General features: G+C 65.3%; 1 protein-coding gene across 1 annotated transcript in view; it reads left to right on the top strand.

The window, feature by feature from the left end:
- Positions 1-27158, top strand: part of LOC125687692 (salivary glue protein Sgs-3-like) — a gene marked incomplete at both ends in the record, with an annotated part of 38463 nt that overhangs the window by 2964 nt on the left and 8341 nt on the right. Inside the window, 7 exons of the mRNA XM_048932939.1 lie at positions 1261-1305; positions 12115-12174; positions 13522-13728; positions 17056-17103; positions 19519-19593; positions 25327-25405; positions 26717-26824. Coding sequence (XP_048788896.1) covers positions 1261-1305; positions 12115-12174; positions 13522-13728; positions 17056-17103; positions 19519-19593; positions 25327-25405; positions 26717-26824 — 622 coding nt within the window. The remainder of the gene's footprint in view (positions 1-1260; positions 1306-12114; positions 12175-13521; positions 13729-17055; positions 17104-19518; positions 19594-25326; positions 25406-26716; positions 26825-27158) is intronic.

Consider the following 27158-nt stretch of genomic DNA (forward strand, 5'->3'; position numbering starts at 1 on the left):
ACCTCCAGCCCCACAACCACCACCAGCCCCACAACCACCTCCAGCCCCACAACCACCAGCCCCACAACCACCTCCAGCCCCACAACCATCCCCACAACCACCTCCAGCCCCACAACCAGCATAAGCCCCACAACCACCTCCAGCCCCACAACCACCTCCAGCCCCACAACCACCTCCAGCCCCACAACCAGCATCAGCCCCACAACCACCAGCCCCACAACCACCTCCAGCCCCACAACCACCTCCAGCCCCACAACCACCATCAGCCCCACAACGACCTCCAGCCCCACAACCACCAGCCCCACAACCACCTCCAACCCCACAACCACCTCCAGCCCCACAACCACAACCAGCCCCACAACCACCTCCAGCCCCACAACCAGCCCCACAAGCAGCCCCACAACCACCTCCAGCCCCACAACCACCACCAGCCCCACAACCAGCATCAGCCCCACAACCACCTCCAGCCCCACAACCACCAGCCCCACAACCACCACCAGCCCCACAACCACCTCCAGCCCCACAAGCAGCCCCACAACCACCTCCAGCCCCACAACCACCATCAGCCCCACAACCACCACCAGCCCCACAACCACCTCCAGCCCCACAACCACCTCCAGCCCCACAACCACCTCCAGCCCCACAACCACCACCAGCCCCACAACCACCATCAGCCCCACAACCACCACCAGCCCCACAACCACCACCAGCCCCACAACCACCTCCAGCCCCACAACCACCACCAGCCCCACAACCACCTCCAGCCCCACAACCAGCATCAGCCCCACAACCAGCATCAGCCCCACAACCACCTCCAGCCCCACAACCACCTCCAGCCCCACAACCACCATCAGCCCCACAACCACCTCCAGCCCCACAACCACCAGCAGCCCCACAACCACCTCCAGCCCCACAACCACCTCCAGCCCCACAACCACCTCCAGCCCCACAACCACCATCAGCCCCACAACCACCTCCAGCCCCACAACTACCTCCAGCCCCACAACCACCTCCAGCCCCACAACCACCTCCAGCCCCACAACCACCTCCAGCCCCACAACCACCATCAGCCCCACAACCACCACCAGCCCCACAACCACCTCCAGCCCCACAACCACCTCCGGCCCCACAACCACCTCCAGCCCCACAACCACCTCCAGCCCCACAACCACCACCAGCCCCACAACCACCTCCAGCCCCACAACCACCTCCGGCCCCACAACCACCTCCAGCCCCACAACCACCTCCAGCCCCACAACCACCACCAGCCCCACAACCACCTCCAGCCCCACAACCACCTCCAGCCCCACAACCACCTCCAGCCCCACAACCACCAGCAGCCCCACAACCAGCATCAGCCCCACAACCACCTCCAGCCCCACAACCACCTCCAGCCCCACAACCACCACCAGCCCCACAACCAGCATCAGCCCCACAACCACCTCCAGCCCCACAACCACCACCAGCCCCACAACCACCAGCCCCACAACCACCTCCAGCCCCACAACCACCTCCAGCCCCACAACCACCTCCAGCCCCACAACTACCAGCCCCACAACCACCTCCAGCCCCACAACCACCAGTAGCCCCACAACCACCTCCAGCCCTACAACCACCTCCAGCCCCACAACCACCTCCAGCCCCACAACCACCACCAGCCCCACAACCACCTCCAGCCCCACAACCACCTCCAGCCCCACAACCACCTCCAGCCCCACAACCACCAGTAGCCCCACAACCACCTCCAGCCCTACAACCACCTCCAGCCCCACAACCACCTCCAGCCCCACAACAACCTCCATCCCCACAACCACCTCCAGCCCCACAACCACCTCCAGCCCCACAACCACCTCCAGCCCCACAACCACCACCAGCCCCACAACCACCTCCAGCCCCACAACCACCTCCAGCCCCACAACCACCAGCCCCACAACCAGCATCAGCCCCACAACCACCTCCAGCCCCACAACCACCACCAGCCCCACAACCACCTCCAGCCCCACAACCACCACCAGCCCCACAACCACCTCCAGCCCCACAACCACCAGCCCCACAACCACCACCAGCCCCACAACCACCTCCAGCCCCACAACCACCTCCAGCCCCACAACCACCTCCAGCCCCACAACCACCACCAGCCCCACAACCACCTCCAGCCCCACAACCTCCAGCCCCACAACGTCCAGCCCCACAACCACCTCCAGCCCCACAACCACCACCAGCCCCACAACCACCTCCAGCCCCACAACCACCTCCAGCCCCACAACCTCCAGCCCCACAACCACCTCCAGCCCCACAACCACCTCCAGCCCCACAACCACCAGCAGCCCCACAACCTCCAGCCCCACAACCTCCATCCCCACAACCACCTCCAGCCCCACAACCACCAGCAGCCCCACAACCACCAGCCACACAACCAGCATCAGCCCCACAACCACCTCCAGCCCCACAACCACCTCCAGCCCCACAACCACCACCAGCCCCACAACCACCTCCAGCCCCACAACCACCTCCAGCCCCACAACGTCCAGCCCCACAACCACCTCCAGCCCCACAACCACCACCAGCCCCACAACCACCTCCAGCCCCACAACCACCTCCAGCCCCACAACCACCAGCAGCCCCACAACCTCCAGCCCCACAACCTCCAGCCCCACAACCAGCACCAGCCCCACAACCACCTCCAGCCCCACAACCTCCAGCCCCACAACCACCTCCAGCCCCACAACCAGCCCCACAACCACCTCCAGCCCCACAACCACCTCCAGCCCCACAACCTCCAGCCCCACAACCACCTCCAGCCCCACAACCAGCCCCACAACCACCTCCAGCCCCACAACCACCACCAGCCCCACAACCACCTCCAGCCCCACAACCACCTCCAGCCCCACAACCACCACCAGCCCCACAACCACCTCCAGCCCCACAACCACCTCCAGCCCCACAACCACCTCCGGCCCCACAACCACCTCCAGCCCCACAACCACCTCCAGCCCCACAACCAGCCCCACAACCACCAGCCCCACAACCACCTCCAGCCCCACAACCACCTCCAGCCCCACAACCACCTCCGGCCCCACAACCACCTCCAGCCCCACAACCACCTCCAGCCCCACAACCAGCATCAGCCCCACAACCACCATCAGCCCCACAACCACCACCAGCCCCACAAGCAGCCCCACAACCACCTCCAGCCCCACAACCACCACCAGCCCCACAACCACCTCCAGCCCCACAACCACCACCAGCCCCACAACCACCTCCAGCCCCACAACCACCAGTAGCCCCACAACCAGCACCAGCCCCACAACCACCTCCAGCCCCACAACCACTTCCAGCCCCACAACCACCTCCAGCCCCACAACCACCTCCAGCCCCACAACCACCAGCCCCACAACCACCACCAGCCCCACAACCACCTCCAGCCCCACAACCACCACCAGCCCCACAACCACCTCCAGCCCCACAACCACCAGCCCCACAACCACCTCCAGCCCCACAACCACCAGCCCCACAACCACCTCCAGCCCCACAACCACCTCCAGCCCCACAACCACCAGCCCCACAACCACCACCAGCCCCACAACCACCACCAGCCCCACAACCATCACCAGCCCCACAACCATCACCAGCCCCACAACCACCAGCCCCACAACCACCTCCAGCCCCACAACCTCCAGCCCCACAACCACCTCCAGCCCCACAACCACCAACAGCCCCACAACCAGCAGCCCCACAACCACCTCCAGCCCCACAACCAGCACCAGCCCCACAACCACCTCCAGCCCCACAACCACCTCCAGCCCCACAACCTCCAGCCCCACAACCACCTCCAGCCCCACAACCACCTCCAGCCCCACAACCACCTCCAGCCCCACAACAACAACCAGCCCCACAACCTCCAGCCCCACAACCACCTCCAGCCCCACAACCTCCAGCCCCACAACCACCACCAGCCCCACAACCACCTCCAGCCCCACAACCTCCAGCCCCACAACCACCACCAGCCCCACAACCACCTCCAGCCCCACAACCACCACCAGCCCCACAACCACCTCCAGCCCCACAACCACCTCCAGCCCCACAACCAGCATCAGCCCCACAACCACCTCCAGCCCCACAACCACCTCCAGCCCCACAACCACCTCCAGCCCCACAACCAGCCCCACAACCACCTCCAGCCCCACAACCACCTCCAGCCCCACAACCACCACCAGCCCCACAACCACCTCCAGCCCCACAACTACGTCCAGCCCCACAACCAGCACCAGCCCCACAACCACCTCCAGCCCCACAACCACCTCCAGCCCCACAACCAGCCCCACAACCACCTCCAGCCCCACAACCACCTCCAGCCCCACAACAACAACGAGCCCCACAACCTCCAGCCCCACAACCACCTCCAGCCCCACAACCACCACCAGCCCCACAACCACCTCCAGCCCCACAACCACCACCAGCCCCACAACCACCTCCAGCCCCACAACCACCTCCAGCCCCACAACCACCTCCAGCCCCACAACCTCCAGCCCCACAACCACCTCCAGCCCCACAACCACCACCAGCCCCACAACCACCTCCAGCCCCACAACCACATCCAGCCCCACAACCACCACCAGCCCCACAACCACCTCCAGCCCCACAACCTCCAGCCCCACAACCACCACCAGCCCCACAACCACCTCCAGCCCCACAACCTCCAGCCCCACAACCACCTCCAGCCCCACAACCACCACCAGCCCCACAACCACCACCAGCCCCACAACCACCTCCAGCCCCACAACCACCACCAGCCCCACAACCACCTCCAGCCCCACAACCACCACCAGCCCCACAACCACCTCCAGCCCCACAACCACCTCCAGCCCCACAACCACCAGCCCCACAACCACCTCCAGCCCCACAACCACCAGCCCCACAACCACCTCCAGCCCCACAACCACCTCCAGCCCCACAACCACCAGCCCCACAACCACCTCCAGCCCCACAACCAGCATCAGCCCCACAACCACCACCAGCCCCACAACCACCTCCAGCCCCACAACCACCTCCAGCCCCACAACCACCTCCAGACCCACAACCACCTCCAGCCCCACAACCTCCAGCCCCACAACCACCTCCAGCCCCACAACCACCTCCAGCCCCACAACCACCTCCAGCCCCACAACCACCAGCCCCACAACCACCACCAGCCCCACAACCACCTCCAGCCCCACAACCACCTCCAGCCCCACAACCACCTCCAGCCCCACAACTACCAGCCCCACAACCACCTCCAGCCCCACAACCACCAGCAGCCCCACAACCACCACCAGCCCCACAACCACCTCCAGCCCCACAACCACCTCCAGCCCCACAACCACCTCCAGCCCCACAACCACCTCCAGCCCCACAACCACCACCAGCCCCACAACCACCTCCAGCCCCACAACCACCAGTAGCCCCACAACCAGCACCAGCCCCACAACCACCTCCAGCCCCACAACCACCACCAGCCCCACAACCACCTCCAGCCCCACAACCACAACCAGCCCCACAACCAGCACCAGCCCCACAACCACCTCCAGCCCCACAACCACCTCCAGCCCCACAACCACCAGCCCCACAACCACCTCCAGCCCCACAACCACCACCAGCCCCACAACCACCACCAGCCCCACAACCACCTCCAGCCCCACAACCACCTCCAGCCCCACAACCACCAGCCCCACAACCACCTCCAGCCCCACAACCACCTCCAGCCCCACAACCACCTCCAGCCCCACAACCTCCAGCCCCACAACCACCTCCAGCCCCACAACCACCTCCAGCCCCACAACCACCAGCCCCACAACCACCACCAGCCCCACAACCACCTCCAGCCCCACAACCACCTCCAGCCCCACAACTACCAGCCCCACAACCACCTCCAGCCCCACAACCACCTCCAGCCCCACAACTACCAGCCCCACAACCACCTCCAGCCCCACAACCACCAGCAGCCCCACAACCACCTCCAGCCCCACAACCACCAGCAGCCCCACAACCACCTCCAGCCCCACAACCACCTCCAGCCCCACAACTACCAGCCCCACAACCACCACCAGCCCCACAACCACCTCCAGCCCCACAACCACCTCCAGCCCCACAACCACCAGCAGCCCCACAACCACCTCCAGCCCCACAACCACCTCCAGCCCCACAACCACCACCAGCCCCACAACCACCTCCAGCCCTACAACCACCACCAGCCCCACAACCACCTCCAGCCCCACAACCTCCAGCCCCACAACCACCAGTAGCCCCACAACCACCTCCAGCCCCACAACCACCAGCAGCCCCACAACCACCTCCAGCCCCACAACCACCTCCAGCCCCACAACCACCTCCAGCCCCACAACCACCACCAGCCCCACAACCAGCCCCACAACCACCTCCAGCCCCACAACCACAACCAGCCCCACAACCACCTCCAGCCCCACAACCTCCAGCCCCACAACCTCCATCCCCACAACCACCTCCAGCCCCACAACCACCTCCAGCCCCACAACCACCTCCGGCCCCACAACCACCTCCAGCCCCACAACCACCTCCAGCCCCACAACCACCACCAGCCCCACAACCACCTCCAGCCCCACAACCACCACCAGCCCCACAACCACCTCCAGCCCCACAACCACCTCCAGCCCCACAACCAGCCCCACAACCACCTCCAGCCCCACAACCACCTCCAGCCCCACAACCTCCAGCCCCACAACCTCCAGCCCCACAACCACCTCCAGCCCCACAACCACCTCCAGCCCCACAACCACATCCAGCCCCACAACCACCTCCAGCCCCACAACCACCTCCAGCCCCACAACCAGCCCCACAACCACCTCCAGCCCCACAACCTCCAGCCCCACAACCACCTCCAGCCCCACAACCACCAACAGCCCCACAACCAGCAGCCCCACAACCACCTCCAGCCCCACAACCACCACCAGCCCCACAACCATCACCAGCCCCACAACCACCACCAGCCCCACAACCACCTCCAGCCCCACAACCACCTCCAGCCCCACAACCTCCAGCCCCACAACCACCTCCAGCCCCACAACCTCCAGCCCCACAACCAGCACCAGCCCCACAACCTCCAGCCCCACAACCACCTCCAGCCCCACAACAACAACGAGCCCCACAACCTCCAGCCCCACAACCACCTCCAGCCCCACAACCACCTCCAGCCCCACAACCTCCAGCCCCACAACCACCAGCCCCACAACCACCTCCAGCCCCACAACCAGCACCAGCCCCACAACCACCACCAGCCCCACAACCACCTCCAGCCCCACAACCACCACCAGCCCCACAACCACCTCCAGCCCCACAACCACCTCCAGCCCCACAACCACCAGCCCCACAACCACCTCCAGCCCCACAACCTCCAGCCCCACAACCACCTCCAGCCCCACAACCACCACCAGCCCCACAACCACCTCCAGCCCCACAACCACCTCCAGCCCCACAACCACCTCCAGCCCCACAACCACCAGCCCCACAACCACCTCCAGCCCCACAACCTCCAGCCCCACAACCACCTCCAGCCCCACAACCACCTCCAGCCCCACAACCACCACCAGCCCCACAACCACCACCAGCCCCACAACCACCTCCAGCCCCACAACCTCCAGCCCCACAACCACCACCAGCCCCACAACCACCTCCAGCCCCACAACCACCACCAGCCCCACAACCACCTCCAGCCCCACAACCAGCATCAGCCCCACAACCAGCATCAGCCCCACAACCACCTCCAGCCCCACAACCACCTCCAGCCCCACAACCACCAGCCCCACAACCACCTCCAGCCCCACAACCACCTCCAGCCCCACAACCACCACCAGCCCCACAACCACCTCCAGCCCCACAACCACCTCCAGCCCCACAACCACCACCAGCCCCACAACCAGCATCAGCCCCACAACCAGCATCAGCCCCACAACCACCTCCAGCCCCACAACCACCTCCAGCCCCACAACCAGCATCAGCCCCACAACCAGCATCAGCCCCACAACCACCTCCAGCCCCACAACCACCTCCAGCCCCACAACCACCAGCCCCACAACCACCTCCAGCCCCACAACCACCTCCAGCCCCACAACCACCAGCCCCACAACCACCTCCAGCCCCACAACCAGCCCCACAACCACCTCCAGCCCCACAACCACCTCCAGCCCCACAACCACCTCCAGCCCCACAACCACCAGCCCCACAACCACCTCCAGCCCCACAACCTCCAGCCCCACAACCACATCCAGCCCCACAACCACCACCAGCCCCACAACCACCTCCAGCCCCACAACCACCTCCAGCCCCACAACCACCTCCAGCCCCACAACCACCACCAGCCCCACAACCACCTCCAGCCCCACAACCACCTCCAGCCCCACAACCACCACCAGCCCCACAACCACCTCCAGCCCCACAACCAGCATCAGCCCCACAACCACCTCCAGCCCCACAACCACCTCCAGCCCCACAACCACCAGCCCCACAACCACCTCCAGCCCCACAACCACCTCCAGCCCCACAACCTCCAGCCCCACAACCACCTCCAGCCCCACAACCACCTCCAGCCCCACAACCACCACCAGCCCCACAACCACCTCCAGCCCCACAACCACCTCCAGCCCCACAACCAGCCCCACAACCACCTCCAGCCCCACAACCACCAGTAGCCCCACAACCAGCACCAGCCCCACAACCACCTCCAGCCCCACAACCACCACCAGCCCCACAACCACCTCCAGCCCCACAACCACAACCAGCCCCACAACCAGCATCAGCCCCACAACCACCACCAGCCCCACAACCACCTCCAGCCCAACAACCACCACCAGCCCCACAACCACCTCCAGCCCCACAACCACCTCCAGCCCCACAACCACCTCCAGCCCCACAACCACCAGCCCCACAACCACCTCCAGCCCCACAACCACCACCAGCCCCACAACCACCACCAGCCCCACAACCACCTCCAGCCCCACAACCACCAGCCCCACAACCACCAGCAGCCCCACAACCACCTCCAGCCCCACAACCTCCAGCCCCACAACCACCTCCAGCCCCACAACCACCTCAAGCCCCACAACCTCCAGCCCCACAACCACCTCCAGCCCCACAACCACCAGCCCCACAACCACCTCCAGCCCCACAACCACCTCCAGCCCCACAACCACCAGCAGCCCCACAACCACCTCCAGCCCCACAACCACCTCCAGCCCCACAACCACCTCCAGCCCCACAACCACCACCAGCCCCACAACCAGCCCCACAACCACCTCCAGCCCCACAACCACAACCAGCCCCACAACCACCTCCAGCCCCACAACCTCCAGCCCCACAACCTCCTCCAGCCCCACAACCAGCCCCACAACCACCTCCAGCCCCACAACCACCTCCAGCCCCACAACCTCCAGCCCCACAACCACCTCCAGCCCCACAACCACCACCAGCCCCACAACCAGCCCCACAACCACCTCCAGCCCCACAACCACAACCAGCCCCACAACCACCTCCAGCCCCACAACCTCCAGCCCCACAACCACCTCCAGCCCCACAACCAGCCCCACAACCACCTCCAGCCCCACAACCACCTCCAGCCCCACAACCTCCAGCCCCACAACCACCTCCAGCCCCACAACCACCTCCAGCCCCACAACCACCACCAGCCCCACAACCACCTCCAGCCCCACAACCACCTCCAGCCCCACAACCACCACCAGCCCCACAACCACCTCCAGCCCCACAACCACCACCAGCCCCACAACCACCTCCAGCCCCACAACCACCTCCAGCCCCACAACCACCACCAGCCCCACAACCACCTTCAAACCCACAACCACCTCCAGCCCCACAACCACCTCCAGCCCCACAACCACCAGCCCCACAACCACCTCCAGCCCCACAACCACCAGCCCCACAACCACCTCCAGCCCCACAACCACCAGCAGCCCCACAACCACCAGCAGCCCCACAACCACCTCCAGCCCCACAACCACCTCCAGCCCCACAACCACCACCAGCCCCACAACCACCACCAGCCCCACAACCACCAGTAGCCCCTCAACCTCCAGCCCCACAACCAGCCCCACAACCAGCCCCACAACCACCAGCCCCACAACCACCTCCAGCCCCACAACCACCACCAGCCCCACAACCACCAGCCCCACAACCACCTCCAGCCCCACAACCACCACCAGCCCCACAACCACCTCCAGCCCCACAACCACCAGCAGCCCCACAACCAGCATCAGCCCCACAACCACCTCCAGCCCCACAACCACCTCCAGACCCACAACCACCTCCAGCCCCACAACCACCTCCAGCCCCACAACCACCTCCAGCCCCACAACCACCTCCAGACCCACAACCACCTCCAGACCCACAACCACCACCAGCCCCACAACCACCTCCAGCCCCACAACCACCTCCAGACCCACAACCACCTCCAGCCCCACAACCACCTCCAGCCCCACAACCTCCAGCCCCACAACCACCTCCAGCCCCACAACCACCTCCAGCCCCACAACCAGCATCAGCCCCACAACCACCTCCAGCCCCACAACCACCTCCAGCCCCACAACCACCTCCAGCCCCACAACCACCACCAGCCCCACAACCACCTCCAGCCCCACAACCTCCAGCCCCACAACCACCTCCAGCCCCACAACCACCTCCAGCCCCACAACCACCACCAGCCCCACAACCACCTCCAGCCCCACAACCATCCCCACAACCACCTCCAGCCCCACAACCAGCATCAGCCCCACAACCACCTCCAGCCCCACAACCACCTCCAGCCCCACAACCACCTCCAGCCCCACAACCACCTCCAGCCCCACAACCACCTCCAGCCCCACAACCACCATCAGCCCCACAACCACCACCAGCCCCACAACCACCAGCCACACAACCAGCATCAGCCCCACAACCATCCCCACAACCACCTCCAGCCCCACAACCACCACCAGCCCCACAACCACCTCCAGCCCCACAACCACCTCCAGCCCCACAACCACCACCAGCCCCACAACCACCATCAGCCCCACAACCACCACCAGCCCCACAACCACCTCCAGCCCCACAACCACCTCCAGCCCCACAACCACCACCAGCCCCACAACCACCTCCAGCCCCACAACCAGCATCAGCCCCACAACCAGCATCAGCCCCACAACCACCTCCAGCCCCACAACCACCTCCAGCCCCACAACCACCATCAGCCCCACAACCACCTCCAGCCCCACAACCACCAGCAGCCCCACAACCACCTCCAGCCCCACAACCACCTCCAGCCCCACAACCTCCATCCCCACAACCACCTCCAGCCCCACAACCAGCATCAGCCCCACAACCACCTCCAGCCCCACAACCACCTCCAGCCCCACAACTACCTCCAGCCCGACAACCACCACCAGCCCCACAACCACCTCCAGCCCCACAACCACCACCATCCCCACAACCACCTCCAGCCCCACAACCACCTCCAGCCCCACAACCACCTCCGGCCCCACAACCACCTCCAGCCCCACAACCACCTCCAGCCCCACAACCACCACCAGCCCCACAACCACCTCCAGCCCCACAACCACCAGCAGCCCCACAACCAGCATCAGCCCCACAACCACCTCCAGCCCCACAACCACCTCCAGCCCCACAACCACCACCAGCCCCACAACCAGCATCAGCCCCACAACCACCTCCAGCCCCACAACCACCAGCAGCCCCACAACCACCTCCAGCCCCACAACCACCTCCAGCCCCACAACCACCACCAGCCCCACAACCAGCATCAGCCCCACAACCACCTCCAGCCCCACAACCACCTCCAGCCCCACAACCACCTCCAGCCCCACAACCACCATCAGCCCCACAACGACCTCCAGCCCCACAACGACCTCCAGCCCCACAACCACCTCCAGCCCCACAACCACAACCAGCCCCACAACCACCTCCAGCCCCACAACCAGCCCCACAAGCAGCCCCACAACCACCTCCAGCCCCACAACCACCACCAGCCCCACAACCAGCATCAGCCCCACAACCACCTCCAGCCCCACAACCACCAGCCCCACAACCACCACCAGCCCCACAACCACCTCCAGCCCCACAAGCAGCCCCACAACCACCTCCAGCCCCACAACCACCATCAGCCCCACAACCACCAGCCACACAACCAGCATCAGCCCCACAACCACCACCAGCCCCACAACCACCTCCAGCCCCACAACCACCTCCAGCCCCACAACGTCCAGCCCCACAACCACCTCCAGCCCCACAACCACCTCCAGCCCCACAACCACCACCAGCCCCACAACCACCTCCAGCCCCACAACCACCTCCAGCCCCACAACCACCAGCAGCCCCACAACCTCCAGCCCCACAACCTCCAGCCCCACAACCAGCACCAGCCCCACAACCACCTCCAGCCCCACAACCTCCAGCCCCACAACCACCTCCAGCCCCACAACCAGCCCCACAACCACCTCCAGCCCCACAACCACCTCCAGCCCCACAACCTCCAGCCCCACAACCACCTCCAGCCCCACAACCACCTCCAGCCCCACAACCACCTCCAGCCCCACAACCACCACCAGCCCCACAACCACCTCCAGCCCCACAACCACCTCCAGCCCCACAACCACCTCCGGCCCCACAACCACCTCCAGCCCCACAACCACCTCCAGCCCCACAACCAGCCCCACAACCACCACCAGCCCCACAACCACCTCCAGCCCCACAACCACCTCCGGCCCCACAACCACCTCCAGCCCCACAACCACCTCCAGCCCCACAACCAGCATCAGCCCCACAACCACCATCAGCCCCACAACCACCACCAGCCCCACAAGCAGCCCCACAACCACCTCCAGCCCCACAACCACCACCAGCCCCACAACCACCTCCAGCCCCACAACCACCACCAGCCCCACAACCACCTCCAGCCCCACAACCACCAGTAGCCCCACAACCAGCACCAGCCCCACAACCACCTCCAGCCCCACAACCACAACCAGCCCCACAACCAGCATCAGCCCCACAACCACCAGCAGCCCCACAACCACCTCCAGCCCCACAACCACCTCCAGCCCCACAACCACCTCCAGCCCCACAACCACCAGCCCCACAACCACCACCAGCCCCACAACCACCTCCAGCCCCACAACCACCATCAGCCCCACAACCACCTCCAGCCCCACAACCACTTCCAGCCCCACAACCACCTCCAGCCCCACAACCACCTCCAGCCCCACAACCACCAGCCCCACAACCACCACCAGCCCCACAACCACCTCCAGCCCCACAACCACCACCAGCCCCACAACCACCTCCAGCCCCACAACCACCAGCCCCACAACCACCTCCAGCCCCACAACCACCAGCCCCACAACCAGCTCCAGCCCCACAACCACCACCAGCCCCACAACCACCTCCAGCCCCACAACCACCAGCCCCACAACCACCTCCAGCCCCACAACCACCAGCCCCACAACCACCACCAGCCCCACAACCGCCACCAGCCCCACAACCATCACCAGCCCCACAACCATCACCAGCCCCACAACCAGCAGCCCCACAACCACCTCCAGCCCCACAACCTCCAGCCCCACAACCACCTCCAGCCCCACAACCACCAACAGCCCCACAACCAGCAGCCCCACAACCACCTCCAGCCCCACAACCACCACCATCCCCACAACCACCTCCAGCCCCACAACCACCTCCAGCCCCACAACCACCTCCGGCCCCACAACCACCTCCAGCCCCACAACCACCTCCAGCCCCACAACCACCACCAGCCCCACAACCACCTCCAGCCCCACAACCACCAGCAGCCCCACAACCAGCATCAGCCCCACAACCACCTCCAGCCCCACAACCACCTCCAGCCCCACAACCACCACCAGCCCCACAACCAGCATCAGCCCCACAACCACCTCCAGCCCCACAACCACCAGCAGCCCCACAACCACCTCCAGCCCCACAACCACCTCCAGCCCCACAACCACCACCAGCCCCACAACCAGCATCAGCCCCACAACCACCTCCAGCCCCACAACCACCTCCAGCCCCACAACCACCTCCAGCCCCACAACCACCTCCAGCCCCACAACCACCATCAGCCCCACAACGACCTCCAGCCCCACAACCACCTCCAGCCCCACAACCACCTCCAGCCCCACAACCACAACCAGCCCCACAACCACCTCCAGCCCCACAACCAGCCCCACAAGCAGCCCCACAACCACCTCCAGCCCCACAACCACCACCAGCCCCACAACCAGCATCAGCCCCACAACCACCTCCAGCCCCACAACCACCAGCCCCACAACCACCACCAGCCCCACAACCACCTCCAGCCCCACAAGCAGCCCCACAACCACCTCCAGCCCCACAACCACCATCAGCCCCACAACCACCAGCCACACAACCAGCATCAGCCCCACAACCACCACCAGCCCCACAACCACCTCCAGCCCCACAACCACCTCCAGCCCCACAACGTCCAGCCCCACAACCACCTCCAGCCCCACAACCACCACCAGCCCCACAACCACCTCCAGCCCCACAACCACCTCCAGCCCCACAACCACCAGCAGCCCCACAACCTCCAGCCCCACAACCTCCAGCCCCACAACCAGCACCAGCCCCACAACCACCTCCAGCCCCACAACCTCCAGCCCCACAACCACCTCCAGCCCCACAACCAGCCCCACAACCACCTCCAGCCCCACAACCACCTCCAGCCCCACAACCTCCAGCCCCACAACCACCTCCAGCCCCACAACCAGCCCCACAACCACCTCCAGCCCCACAACCACCACCAGCCCCACAACCACCTCCAGCCCCACAACCACCTCCAGCCCCACAACCACCTCCGGCCCCACAACCACCTCCAGCCCCACAACCACCTCCAGCCCCACAACCAGCCCCACAACCACCACCAGCCCCACAACCACCTCCAGCCCCACAACCACCTCCGGCCCCACAACCACCTCCAGCCCCACAACCACCTCCAGCCCCACAACCAGCATCAGCCCCACAACCACCATCAGCCCCACAACCACCACCAGCCCCACAAGCAGCCCCACAACCACCTCCAGCCCCACAACCACCACCAGCCCCACAACCACCTCCAGCCCCACAACCACCACCAGCCCCACAACCACCTCCAGCCCCACAACCACCAGTAGCCCCACAACCAGCACCAGCCCCACAACCACCTCCAGCCCCACAACCACAACCAGCCCCACAACCAGCATCAGCCCCACAACCACCAGCAGCCCCACAACCACCTCCAGCCCCACAACCACCTCCAGCCCCACAACCACCTCCAGCCCCACAACCACCAGCCCCACAACCACCTCCAGCCCCACAACCACCTCCAGCCCCACAACCTCCAGCCCCACAACCACATCCAGCCCCACAACCACCACCAGCCCCACAACCACCATCAGCCCCACAACCACCTCCAGCCCCACAACCACTTCCAGCCCCACAACCACCTCCAGCCCCACAACCACCTCCAGCCCCACAACCACCAGCCCCACAACCACCACCAGCCCCACAACCACCTCCAGCCCCACAACCACCACCAGCCCCACAACCACCTCCAGCCCCACAACCACCAGCCCCACAACCACCTCCAGCCCCACAACCACCAGCCCCACAACCAGCTCCAGCCCCACAACCACCACCAGCCCCACAACCACCTCCAGCCCCACAACCACCAGCCCCACAACCACCTCCAGCCCCACAACCACCAGCCCCACAACCACCACCAGCCCCACAACCGCCACCAGCCCCACAACCATCACCAGCCCCACAACCATCACCAGCCCCACAACCAGCAGCCCCACAACCACCTCCAGCCCCACAACCTCCAGCCCCACAACCACCTCCAGCCCCACAACCACCAACAGCCCCACAACCAGCAGCCCCACAACCACCTCCAGCCCCACAACCAGCACCAGCCCCACAACCACCTCCAGCCCCACAACCACCTCCAGCCCCACAACCTCCAGCCCCACAACCACCTCCAGCCCCACAACCACCTCCAGCCCCACAACCACCTCCAGCCCCACAACAACAACCAGCCCCACAACCTCCAGCCCCACAACCACCTCCAGCCCCACAACCTCCAGCCCCACAACCACCACCAGCCCCACAACCACCTCCAGCCCCACAACCTCCAGCCCCACAACCACCACCAGCCCCACAACCACCTCCAGCCCCACAACCACCACCAGCCCCACAACCACCTCCAGCCCCACAACCACCTCCAGCCCCACAACCAGCATCAGCCCCACAACCACCTCCAGCCCCACAACCACCTCCAGCCCCACAACCACCAGCCCCACAACCACCTCCAGCCCCACAACCACCTCCAGCCCCACAACCACCACCAGCCCCACAACCACCTCCAGCCCCACAACCACCTCCAGCCCCACAACCTCCAGCCCCACAACCACCTCCAGCCCCACAACCACCTCCAGCCCCACAACCAGCCCCACAACCACCTCCAGCCCCACAACCACCACCAGCCCCACAACCACCTCCAGCCCCACAACCAGCCCCACAACCACCTCCAGCCCCACAACCACCTCCAGCCCCACAACCACCTCCAGCCCCACAACTACCAGCCCCACAACCACCTCCAGCCCCACAACCACCTCCAGCCCCACAACTACCAGCCCCACAACCACCTCCAGCCCCACAACCACCTCCAGCCCTACAACCACCACCAGCCCCACAACCACCTCCAGCCCCACAACCACCTCCAGCCCCACAACCACCACCAGCCCCACAACCACCTCCAGCCCCACAACCACCACCAGCCCCACAACTACCAGCCCCACAACCACCTCCAGCCCCACAACCACCTCCAGCCCTACAACCACCACCAGCCCCACAACCACCTCCAGCCCCACAACCACCTCCAGCCCCACAACCACCTCCAGCCCCACAACCACCTCCAGCCCTACAACCACCACCAGCCCCACAACCACCTCCAGCCCCACAACCACCTCCAGCCCTACAACCACCTCCAGCCCCACAACCACCTCCAGCCCCACAACCACCTCCAGCCCCACAACCACCTCCAGCCCCACAACTACCAGCCCCACAACCACCTCCAGCCCCACAACCACCTCCAGCCCCACAACCACCACCAGCCCCACAACCACCTCCAGCCCCACAACCACCTCCAGCCCCACAACCAGCCCCACAACCACCTCCAGCCCCACAACCACCTCCAGCCCCACAACCACCAGCAGCCGCACAACCAGCCCCACAACCACCAGCAGCCCCACAACCACCTCCAGCCCCACAACCACCTCCAGCCCCACAACCACCACCAGCCCCACAACCACCTCCAGCCCTACAACCACCACCAGCCCCACAACCACCTCCAGCCCCACAACCACCTCCAGCCCTACAACCACCTCCAGCCCCACAACCACCTCCAGCCCCACAACCACCACCAGCCCCACAACCACCTCCAGCCCCACAACCACCTCCAGCCCCACAACTACCAGCCCCACAACCACCTCCAGCCCCACAACCACCTCCAGCCCTACAACCACCTCCAGCCCCACAACCACCTCCAGCCCCACAACCACCACCAGCCCCACAACCACCTCCAGCCCCACAACCACCTCCAGCCCCACAACCACCACCAGCCCCACAACCACCTCCAGCCCCACAACCACCTCCAGCCCCACAACCACCTCCAGCCCTACAACCACCTCCAGCCCCACAACCACCACCAGCCCCACAACCACCTCCAGCCCCACAACCACCTCCAGCCCCACAACCACCTCCAGCCCCACAACCACCAGCAGCCGCACAACCAGCCCCACAACCACCAGCAGCCCCACAACCACCTCCAGCCCCACAACCACCTCCAGCCCCACAACCACCACCAGCCCCACAACCACCACCAGCCCCACAACCACCTCCAGCCCCACAACCACCTCCAGCCCCACAACTACGTCCAGCCCCACAACCAGCACCAGCCCCACAACCACCTCCAGCCCCACAACCACCTCCAGCCCCACAACCTCCAGCCCCACAACCACCTCCAGCCCCACAACCTCCAGCCCCACAACCACCTCCAGCCCCACAACCACCTCCAGCCCCACAACAACAACGAGCCCCACAACCTCCAGCCCCACAACCACCTCCAGCCCCACAACCACCTCCAGCCCCACAACCACCTCCAGCCCCACAACCACCTCCAGCCCCACAACCTCCAGCCCCACAACCACCTCCAGCCCCACAACCACCTCCAGCCCCACAACCACATCCAGCCCCACAACCACCACCAGCCCCACAACCACCTCCAGCCCCACAACCACCTCCAGCCCCACAACCTCCAGCCCCACAACCACCACCAGCCCCACAACCACCTCCAGCCCCACAACCTCCAGCCCCACAACCACCTCCAGCCCCACAACCACCACCAGCCCCACAACCACCACCAGCCCCACAACCACCTCCAGCCCCACAACCACCACCAGCCCCACAACCACCTCCAGCCCCACAACCACCTCCAGCCCCACAACCACCAGCCCCACAACCACCTCCAGCCCCACAACCACCAGCCCCACAACCACCTCCAGCCCCACAACCACCTCCAGCCCCACAACCACCTCCAGCCCCACAACCACCTCCAGCCCCACAACCACCAGCCCCACAACCACCACCAGCCCCACAACCACCTCCAGCCCCACAACCACCTCCAGCCCCACAACTACCAGCCCCACAACCACCTCCAGCCCCACAACCACCAGTAGCCCCACAACCACCTCCAGCCCCACAACCACCTCCAGCCCCACAACCACCTCCAGCCCCACAACCACCTCCAGCCCCACAACCTCCAGCCCCACAACCACCAGCAGCCCCACAACCACCTCCAGCCCCACAACCACCTCCAGCCCCACAACCACCACCAGCCCCACAACCACCTCCAGCCCCACAACCACCAGTAGCCCCACAACCAGCACCAGCCCCACAACCACCTCCAGCCCCACAACCACCACCAGCCCCACAACCACCTCCAGCCCCACAACCACCTCCAGCCCCACAACCACAACCAGCCCCACAACCAGCACCAGCCCCACAACCACCTCCAGCCCCACAACCACCTCCAGCCCCACAACCACCAGCCCCACAACCACCTCCAGCCCCACAACCACCACCAGCCCCACAACCACCACCAGCCCCACAACCACCTCCAGCCCCACAACCACCTCCAGCCCCACAACTACCAGCCCCACAACCACCTCCAGCCCCACAACCACCTCCAGCCCCACAACCACCAGCAGCCCCACAACCACCTCCAGCCCCACAACCACCTCCAGCCCCACAACCACCTCCAGCCCCACAACCACCACCAGCCCCACAACCAGCCCCACAACCACCTCCAGCCCCACAACCACAACCAGCCCCACAACCACCTCCAGCCCCACAACCTCCAGCCCCACAACCACCTCCAGCCCCACAACCACCTCCAGCCCCACAACCTCCAGCCCCACAACCACCTCCAGCCCCACAACCAGCCCCACAACCACCTCCAGCCCCACAACCACCACCAGCCCCACAACCACCTCCAGCCCCACAACCACCTCCAGCCCCACAACCACCACCAGCCCCACAACCACCTCCAGCCCCACAACCACCACCAGCCCCACAACCAGCCCCACAACCACCTCCAGCCCCACAACCACCTCCAGCCCCACAACCTCCAGCCCCACAACCTCCAGCCCCACAACCACCTCCAGCCCCACAACCACCTCCAGCCCCACAACCACATCCAGCCCCACAACCACCAGCCCCACAACCACCTCCAGCCCCACAACCAGCCCCACAACCACCTCCAGCCCCACAACCTCCAGCCCCACAACCACCTCCAGCCCCACAACCACCAACAGCCCCACAACCAGCAGCCCCACAACCACCTCCAGCCCCACAACCACCAGCCCCACAACCATCACCAGCCCCACAACCACCACCAGCCCCACAACCACCTCCAGCCCCACAACCACCTCCAGCCCCACAACCTCCAGCCCCACAACCACCTCCAGCCCCACAACCTCCAGCCCCACAACCACCACCAGCCCCACAACCTCCAGCCCCACAACAACAACGAGCCCCACAACCTCCAGCCCCACAACCACCTCCAGCCCCACAACCACCTCCAGCCCCACAACCACCAGCCCCACAACCACCTCCAGCCCCACAACCACCACCAGCCCCACAACCACCTCCAGCCCCACAACCACCTCCAGCCCCACAACCACCAGCCCCACAACCACCTCCAGCCCCACAACCACCACCAGCCCCACAACCACCACCAGCCCCACAACCACCTCCAGCCCCACAACCACCTCCAGCCCCACAACTACCAGCCCCACAACCACCTCCAGCCCCACAACCACCTCCAGCCCCACAACCAGCCCCACAACCACCACCAGCCCCACAACCACCTCCAGCCCCACAACCACCACCAGCCCCACAACCACCTCCAGCCCCACAACCACCTCCAGCCCCACAACTACCAGCCCCACAACCACCTCCAGCCCCACAACCACCTCCAGCCCCACAACTACCAGCCCCACAACCACCTCCAGCCCCACAACCACCAGTAGCCCCACAACCACCTCCAGCCCCACAACCACCACCAGCCCCACAACCACCTCCAGCCCCACAACCACCTCCAGCCCCACAACTACCAGCCCCACAACCACCTCCAGCCCCACAACCACCAGTAGCCCCACAACCACCTCCAGCCCCACAACCACCAGCAGCCCCACAACCACCTCCAGCCCCACAACCACCTCCAGCCCCACAACCACCACCAGCCCCACAACCACCTCCAGCCCCACAACCTCCAGCCCCACAACCACCAGTAGCCCCACAACCACCTCCAGCCCCACAACCACCAGCAGCCCCACAACCACCTCCAGCCCCACAACCACCTCCAGCCCCACAACCACCTCCAGCCCCACAACCACCTCCAGCCCCACAACCACCACCAGCCCCACAACCAGCCCCACAACCACCTCCAGCCCCACAACCACAACCAGCCCCACAACCACCTCCAGCCCCACAACCTCCAGCCCCACAACCTCCAGCCCCACAACCACCTCCAGCCCCACAACCACCTCCAGCCCCACAACCTCCAGCCCCACAACCACCTCCAGCCCCACAACCAGCCCCACAACCACCTCCAGCCCCACAACCACCTCCAGCCCCACAACCACCTCCAGCCCCACAACCACCACCAGCCCCACAACCACCTCCAGCCCCACAACCACCTCCAGCCCCACAACCACCTCCAGCCCCACAACCACCTCCAGCCCCACAACCTCCAGCCCCACAACCACCTCCAGCCCCACAACCACCTCCAGCCCCACAACCACATCCAGCCCCACAACCACCAGCCCCACAACCACCTCCAGCCCCACAACCAGCCCCACAACCAGCAGCCCCACAACCACCTCCAGCCCCACAACCACCACCAGCCCCACAACCATCACCAGCCCCACAACCACCACCAGCCCCACAACCACCTCCAGCCCCACAACCACCTCCAGCCCCACAACCTCCAGCCCCACAACCACCTCCAGCCCCACAACCTCCAGCCCCACAACCACCACCAGCCCCACAACCTCCAGCCCCACAACCACCTCCAGCCCCACAACCACCTCCAGCCCCACAACCTCCAGCCCCACAACCACCAGCCCCACAACCACCTCCAGCCCCACAACCACCACCAGCCCCACAACCACCTCCAGCCCCACAACCACCACCAGCCCCACAACCACCACCAGCCCCACAACCACCTCCAGCCCCACAACCACCTCCAGCCCCACAACCACCTCCAGCCCCACAACCTCCAGCCCCACAACCACCACCAGCCCCACAACCACCTCCAGCCCCACAACCTCCAGCCCCACAACCACCTCCAGCCCCACAACCACCTCCAGCCCCACAACCACCACCAGCCCCACAACCACCTCCAGCCCCACAACCTCCAGCCCCACAACCACCACCAGCCCCACAACCACCTCCAGCCCCACAACCACCACCAGCCCCACAACCACCTCCAGCCCCACAACCTCCAGCCCCACAACCACCTCCAGCCCCACAACCTCCAGCCCCACAACCACCACCAGCCCCACAACCACCTCCAGCCCCACAACCTCCAGCCCCACAACCACCACCAGCCCCACAACCACCTCCAGCCCCACAACCACCACCAGCCCCACAACCACCTCCAGCCCCACAACCACCTCCAGCCCCACAACCAGCATCAGCCCCACAACCAGCATCAGCCCCACAACCACCTCCAGCCCCACAACCACCTCCAGCCCCACAACCACCAGCCCCACAACCACCTCCAGCCCCACAACCACCTCCAGCCCCACAACCACCACCAGCCCCACAACCACCTCCAGCCCCACAACCACCTCCAGCCCCACAACCACCACCAGCCCCACAACCAGCATCAGCCCCACAACCAGCATCAGCCCCACAACCACCTCCAGCCCCACAACCACCACCAGCCCCACAACCACCTCCAGCCCCACAACCACCTCCAGCCCCACAACCAGCATCAGCCCCACAACCACCTCCAGCCCCACAACCACCTCCAGCCCCACAACCACCAGCCCCACAACCACCTCCAGCCCCACAACCACCTCCAGCCCCACAACCACCAGCCCCACAACCACCTCCAGCCCCACAACCAGCCCCACAACCACCTCCAGCCCCACAACCACCTCCAGCCCCACAACCACCTCCAGCCCCACAACTACCAGCCCCACAACCACCTCCAGCCCCACAACCACCTCCAGCCCCACAACTACCAGCCCCACAACCACCTCCAGCCCCACAACCACCTCCAGCCCCACAACCACCTCCAGCCCCACAACTACCAGCCCCACAACCACCTCCAGCCCTACAACCACCACCAGCCCCACAACCACCTCCAGCCCCACAACCACCTCCAGCCCCACAACCAGCACCAGCCCCACAACCACCTCCAGCCCCACAACCACCTCCAGCCCCACAACCACCTCCAGCCCCACAACCACCTCCAGCCCCACAACTACCAGCCCCACAACCACCTCCAGCCCCACAACCACCTCCAGCCCCACAACCTCCAGCCCCACAACCACATCCAGCCCCACAACCACCACCAGCCCCACAACCACCTCCAGCCCCACAACCACCACCAGCCCCACAACCACCTCCAGCCCCACAACCAGCATCAGCCCCACAACCACCTCCAGCCCCACAACCACCTCCAGCCCCACAACCACCACCAGCCCCACAACCACCTCCAGCCCCACAACCACCTCCAGCCCCACAACCACCACCAGCCCCACAACCACCTCCAGCCCCACAACCACCTCCAGCCCCACAACCACAACCAGCCCCACAACCACCTCCAGCCCCACAACCACCAGTAGCCCCACAACCAGCACCAGCCCCACAACCACCTCCAGCCCCACAACCACCACCAGCCCCACAACCACCTCCAGCCCCACAACCACAACCAGCCCCACAACCAGCATCAGCCCCACAACCACCACCAGCCCCACAACCACCTCCAGCCCCACAACCACCACCAGCCCCACAACCACCTCCAGCCCCACAACCACCTCCAGCCCCACAACCACCTCCAGCCCCACAACCACCAGCCCCACAACCACCTCCAGCCCCACAACCACCACCAGCCCCACAACCACCACCAGCCCCACAACCACCTCCAGCCCCACAACCACCAGCCCCACAACCACCTCCAGCCCCACAACCACCAGCCCCACAACCACCAGCAGCCCCACAACCACCTCCAGCCCCACAACCTCCAGCCCCACAACCACCTCCAGCCCCACAACCACCAGCCCCACAACCACCTCCAGCCCCACAACCACCTCAAGCCCCACAACCTCCAGCCCCACAACCACCTCCAGCCCCACAACCACCAGCCCCACAACCACCTCCAGCCCCACAACCACCTCCAGCCCCACAACCACCAGCAGCCCCACAACCACCTCCAGCCCCACAACCACCTCCAGCCCCACAACCACCTCCAGCCCCACAACCACCACCAGCCCCACAACCAGCCCCACAACCACCTCCAGCCCCACAACCACAACCAGCCCCACAACCACCTCCAGCCCCACAACCTCCAGCCCCACAACCACCTCCAGCCCCACAACCAGCCCCACAACCACCTCCAGCCCCACAACCACCTCCAGCCCCACAACCTCCAGCCCCACAACCACCTCCAGCCCCACAACCACCACCAGCCCCACAACCAGCCCCACAACCACCTCCAGCCCCACAACCACAACCAGCCCCACAACCACCTCCAGCCCCACAACCTCCAGCCCCACAACCACCTCCAGCCCCACAACCAGCCCCACAACCACCTCCAGCCCCACAACCACCTCCAGCCCCACAACCTCCAGCCCCACAACCACCTCCAGCCCCACAACCACCTCCAGCCCCACAACCACCACCAGCCCCACAACCACCTCCAGCCCCACAACCACCTCCAGCCCCACAACCAGCCCCACAACCACCTCCAGCCCCACAACCACCTCCAGCCCCACAACCACCAGCAGCCGCACAACCAGCCCCACAACCACCAGCAGCCCCACAACCACCTCCAGCCCCACAACCAGCCCCACAACCACCTCCAGCCCCACAACCACCTCCAGCCCCACAACCACCACCAGCCCCACAACCACCTCCAGCCCCACAACTACGTCCAGCCCCACAACCAGCACCAGCCCCACAACCACCTCCAGCCCCACAACCACCTCCAGCCCCACAACCACCTCCAGCCCCACAACCACCACCAGCCCCACAACCACCTCCAGCCCCACAACCACCTCCAGCCCCACAACCACCACCAGCCCCACAACCACCTTCAAACCCACAACCACCTCCAGCCCCACAACCACCTCCAGCCCCACAACCACCTCCAGCCCCACAACCACCAGCCCCACAACCACCTCCAGCCCCACAACCTCCAGCCCCACAACCTCCAGCCCCACAACCACCAGCCCCACAACCACCTCCAGCCCCACAACCACCAGCAGCCCCACAACCACCAGCAGCCCCACAACCACCTCCAGCCCCACAACCACCTCCAGCCCCACAACCACCACCAGCCCCACAACCACCACCAGCCCCACAACCACCAGTAGCCCCTCAACCTCCAGCCCCACAACCAGCCCCACAACCACCAGCCCCACAACCACCTCCAGCCCCACAACCACCACCAGCCCCACAACCACCAGCCCCACAACCACCTCCAGCCCCACAACCACCAGCACAACCACAACAGCCGGCTCATCAGGTACCCCCCATTCCTCCCCACTCTTTTCCCCCCCTTCCCCCCCCCTTCTCCCCATTTGTCACCCCATGAATCCCCCCATATTTCCCCCATTTTGACCCCTTGAATCCCCCCATATTTCCCCCATTTTACCCCACTCTTTTCCCCCCCTTCTCCCCCTTCTCCCTATTTCTGACCCCTTGAATCCCCCCATATTTTCCCCCATTTCTGACCCCTTGAATCCCCCCATATTTCCCCCATTTCTGACCCCATGAATCCCCCCCATATTTCCCCCATTTCTGACCCCATGAATCCCCCCATATTTCCCCCATTTGTCACCCCTTGAATCCCCCCCCTATTTCCCCCATTTCTGATCCCTTGAACCCCCCCCATATTTCCCCCATTGTCACCCCATGAATCCCCCCCTTCTCCCCATTTCTGACCCCATGAACCCCCCCATATTTCCCCCATTTGTGACCCCTTGAATCCCCCCATATTTCCCCCCCCTTCTCCCCATTTGTGACCCCATGAATCCCCCCCTTCTCCCCCCTTCTCCCCATTTGTGACCCCTTGAACCCCCCCACATTTCCCCCATTTCTGACCCCATGAACCCCCCCATATTTCCCCCATATTTCCCCCTTGAACCCCCCCATTTTTCCCCCATTTCTCACCCCATGAATCCCCCCCTTCTCCCCATTTGTCACCCCATGAATCCCCCCATATTTCCCCATTTCTGACCCCTTGAACCCCCCCACATTTCCCCCATTTATGACCCCATGAATCCCCCCATATTTCCCCCATTTTGACCCCTTGAATCCCCCCCCTTCTCCCCCCTTCTCCCCATTTCTGACCCCTTGAATCCCCCCATATTTCCCCCATTTGTGACCCCATATTTCCCCCCCTTCTCCCCATTTCTGACCCCATGAATCCCCCCATATTTCCCCCATTTGTGACCCCATGAATCCCCCCATATTCCCCCCATTTCTGACCCCATGAATCCCCCCCCTTCTCCCCATTTCTGACCCCATGAATCCCCCATATTTCCCCCATTTGTCACCCCTTGAATCCCCCCCCTATTTCCCCCATTTATGACCCCTTGAACCCCCCCCATATTTCCCCCATTGTCACCCCATGAATCCCCCCCCTATTTCCCCCATTTGTCACCCCTTCAATCCCCCCCTTCTCCCCATTTGTGACCCCTTGAACCCCCCCATATTTCCCCCCATTTGTCCACCCACATGAATCCCCCCATATTTCCCCCATTTTGACCCCATGAACCCCCCCCATATTCCCCCATTTCTGACCCCTTGAACCCCCCCCTCTTTCCCCCCACAGTTCGATGTGAGAATGGTGGGACGTTGGTCGACGGCCGCTGCGTCTGCGATGTCGGATTCACGGGTGAAACCTGCAGCTTCGTCGCCGAGCAAATCGACGCCACGCCGGGTAGGGAAACATTGGGGTCACCCCAAATCTGTGGGGCTGGGAGGGAAACGGGGCCCCATAGGAGCCGGAGGGGGGGGGATATGGGGGCACCAATGTGCAACTGGCCCTATAGGAACTGTTTGGGGGGTTATGGGGTCACCAATGAGCGCCTGGACCCATAGGACCCAGATGTGGGGTTATGGGGTCACCAATGTGGGCCTGGACCCATAGGACCCAGATGTGGGGTTATGGGGTCACTAAACTGCAACTGGCCCCATAGGACCCAGATGTGGGGTTATGGGGTCACCAACGTGGGCCTGGACCCATAGGACCCAGATTTGGGGATATGGGGTCA

This window comes from Lagopus muta, unplaced genomic scaffold (assembly GCF_023343835.1).
Source record: "Lagopus muta isolate bLagMut1 unplaced genomic scaffold, bLagMut1 primary scaffold_153, whole genome shotgun sequence".
In the NCBI taxonomy this organism is placed as follows: domain Eukaryota; kingdom Metazoa; phylum Chordata; class Aves; order Galliformes; family Phasianidae; genus Lagopus; species Lagopus muta.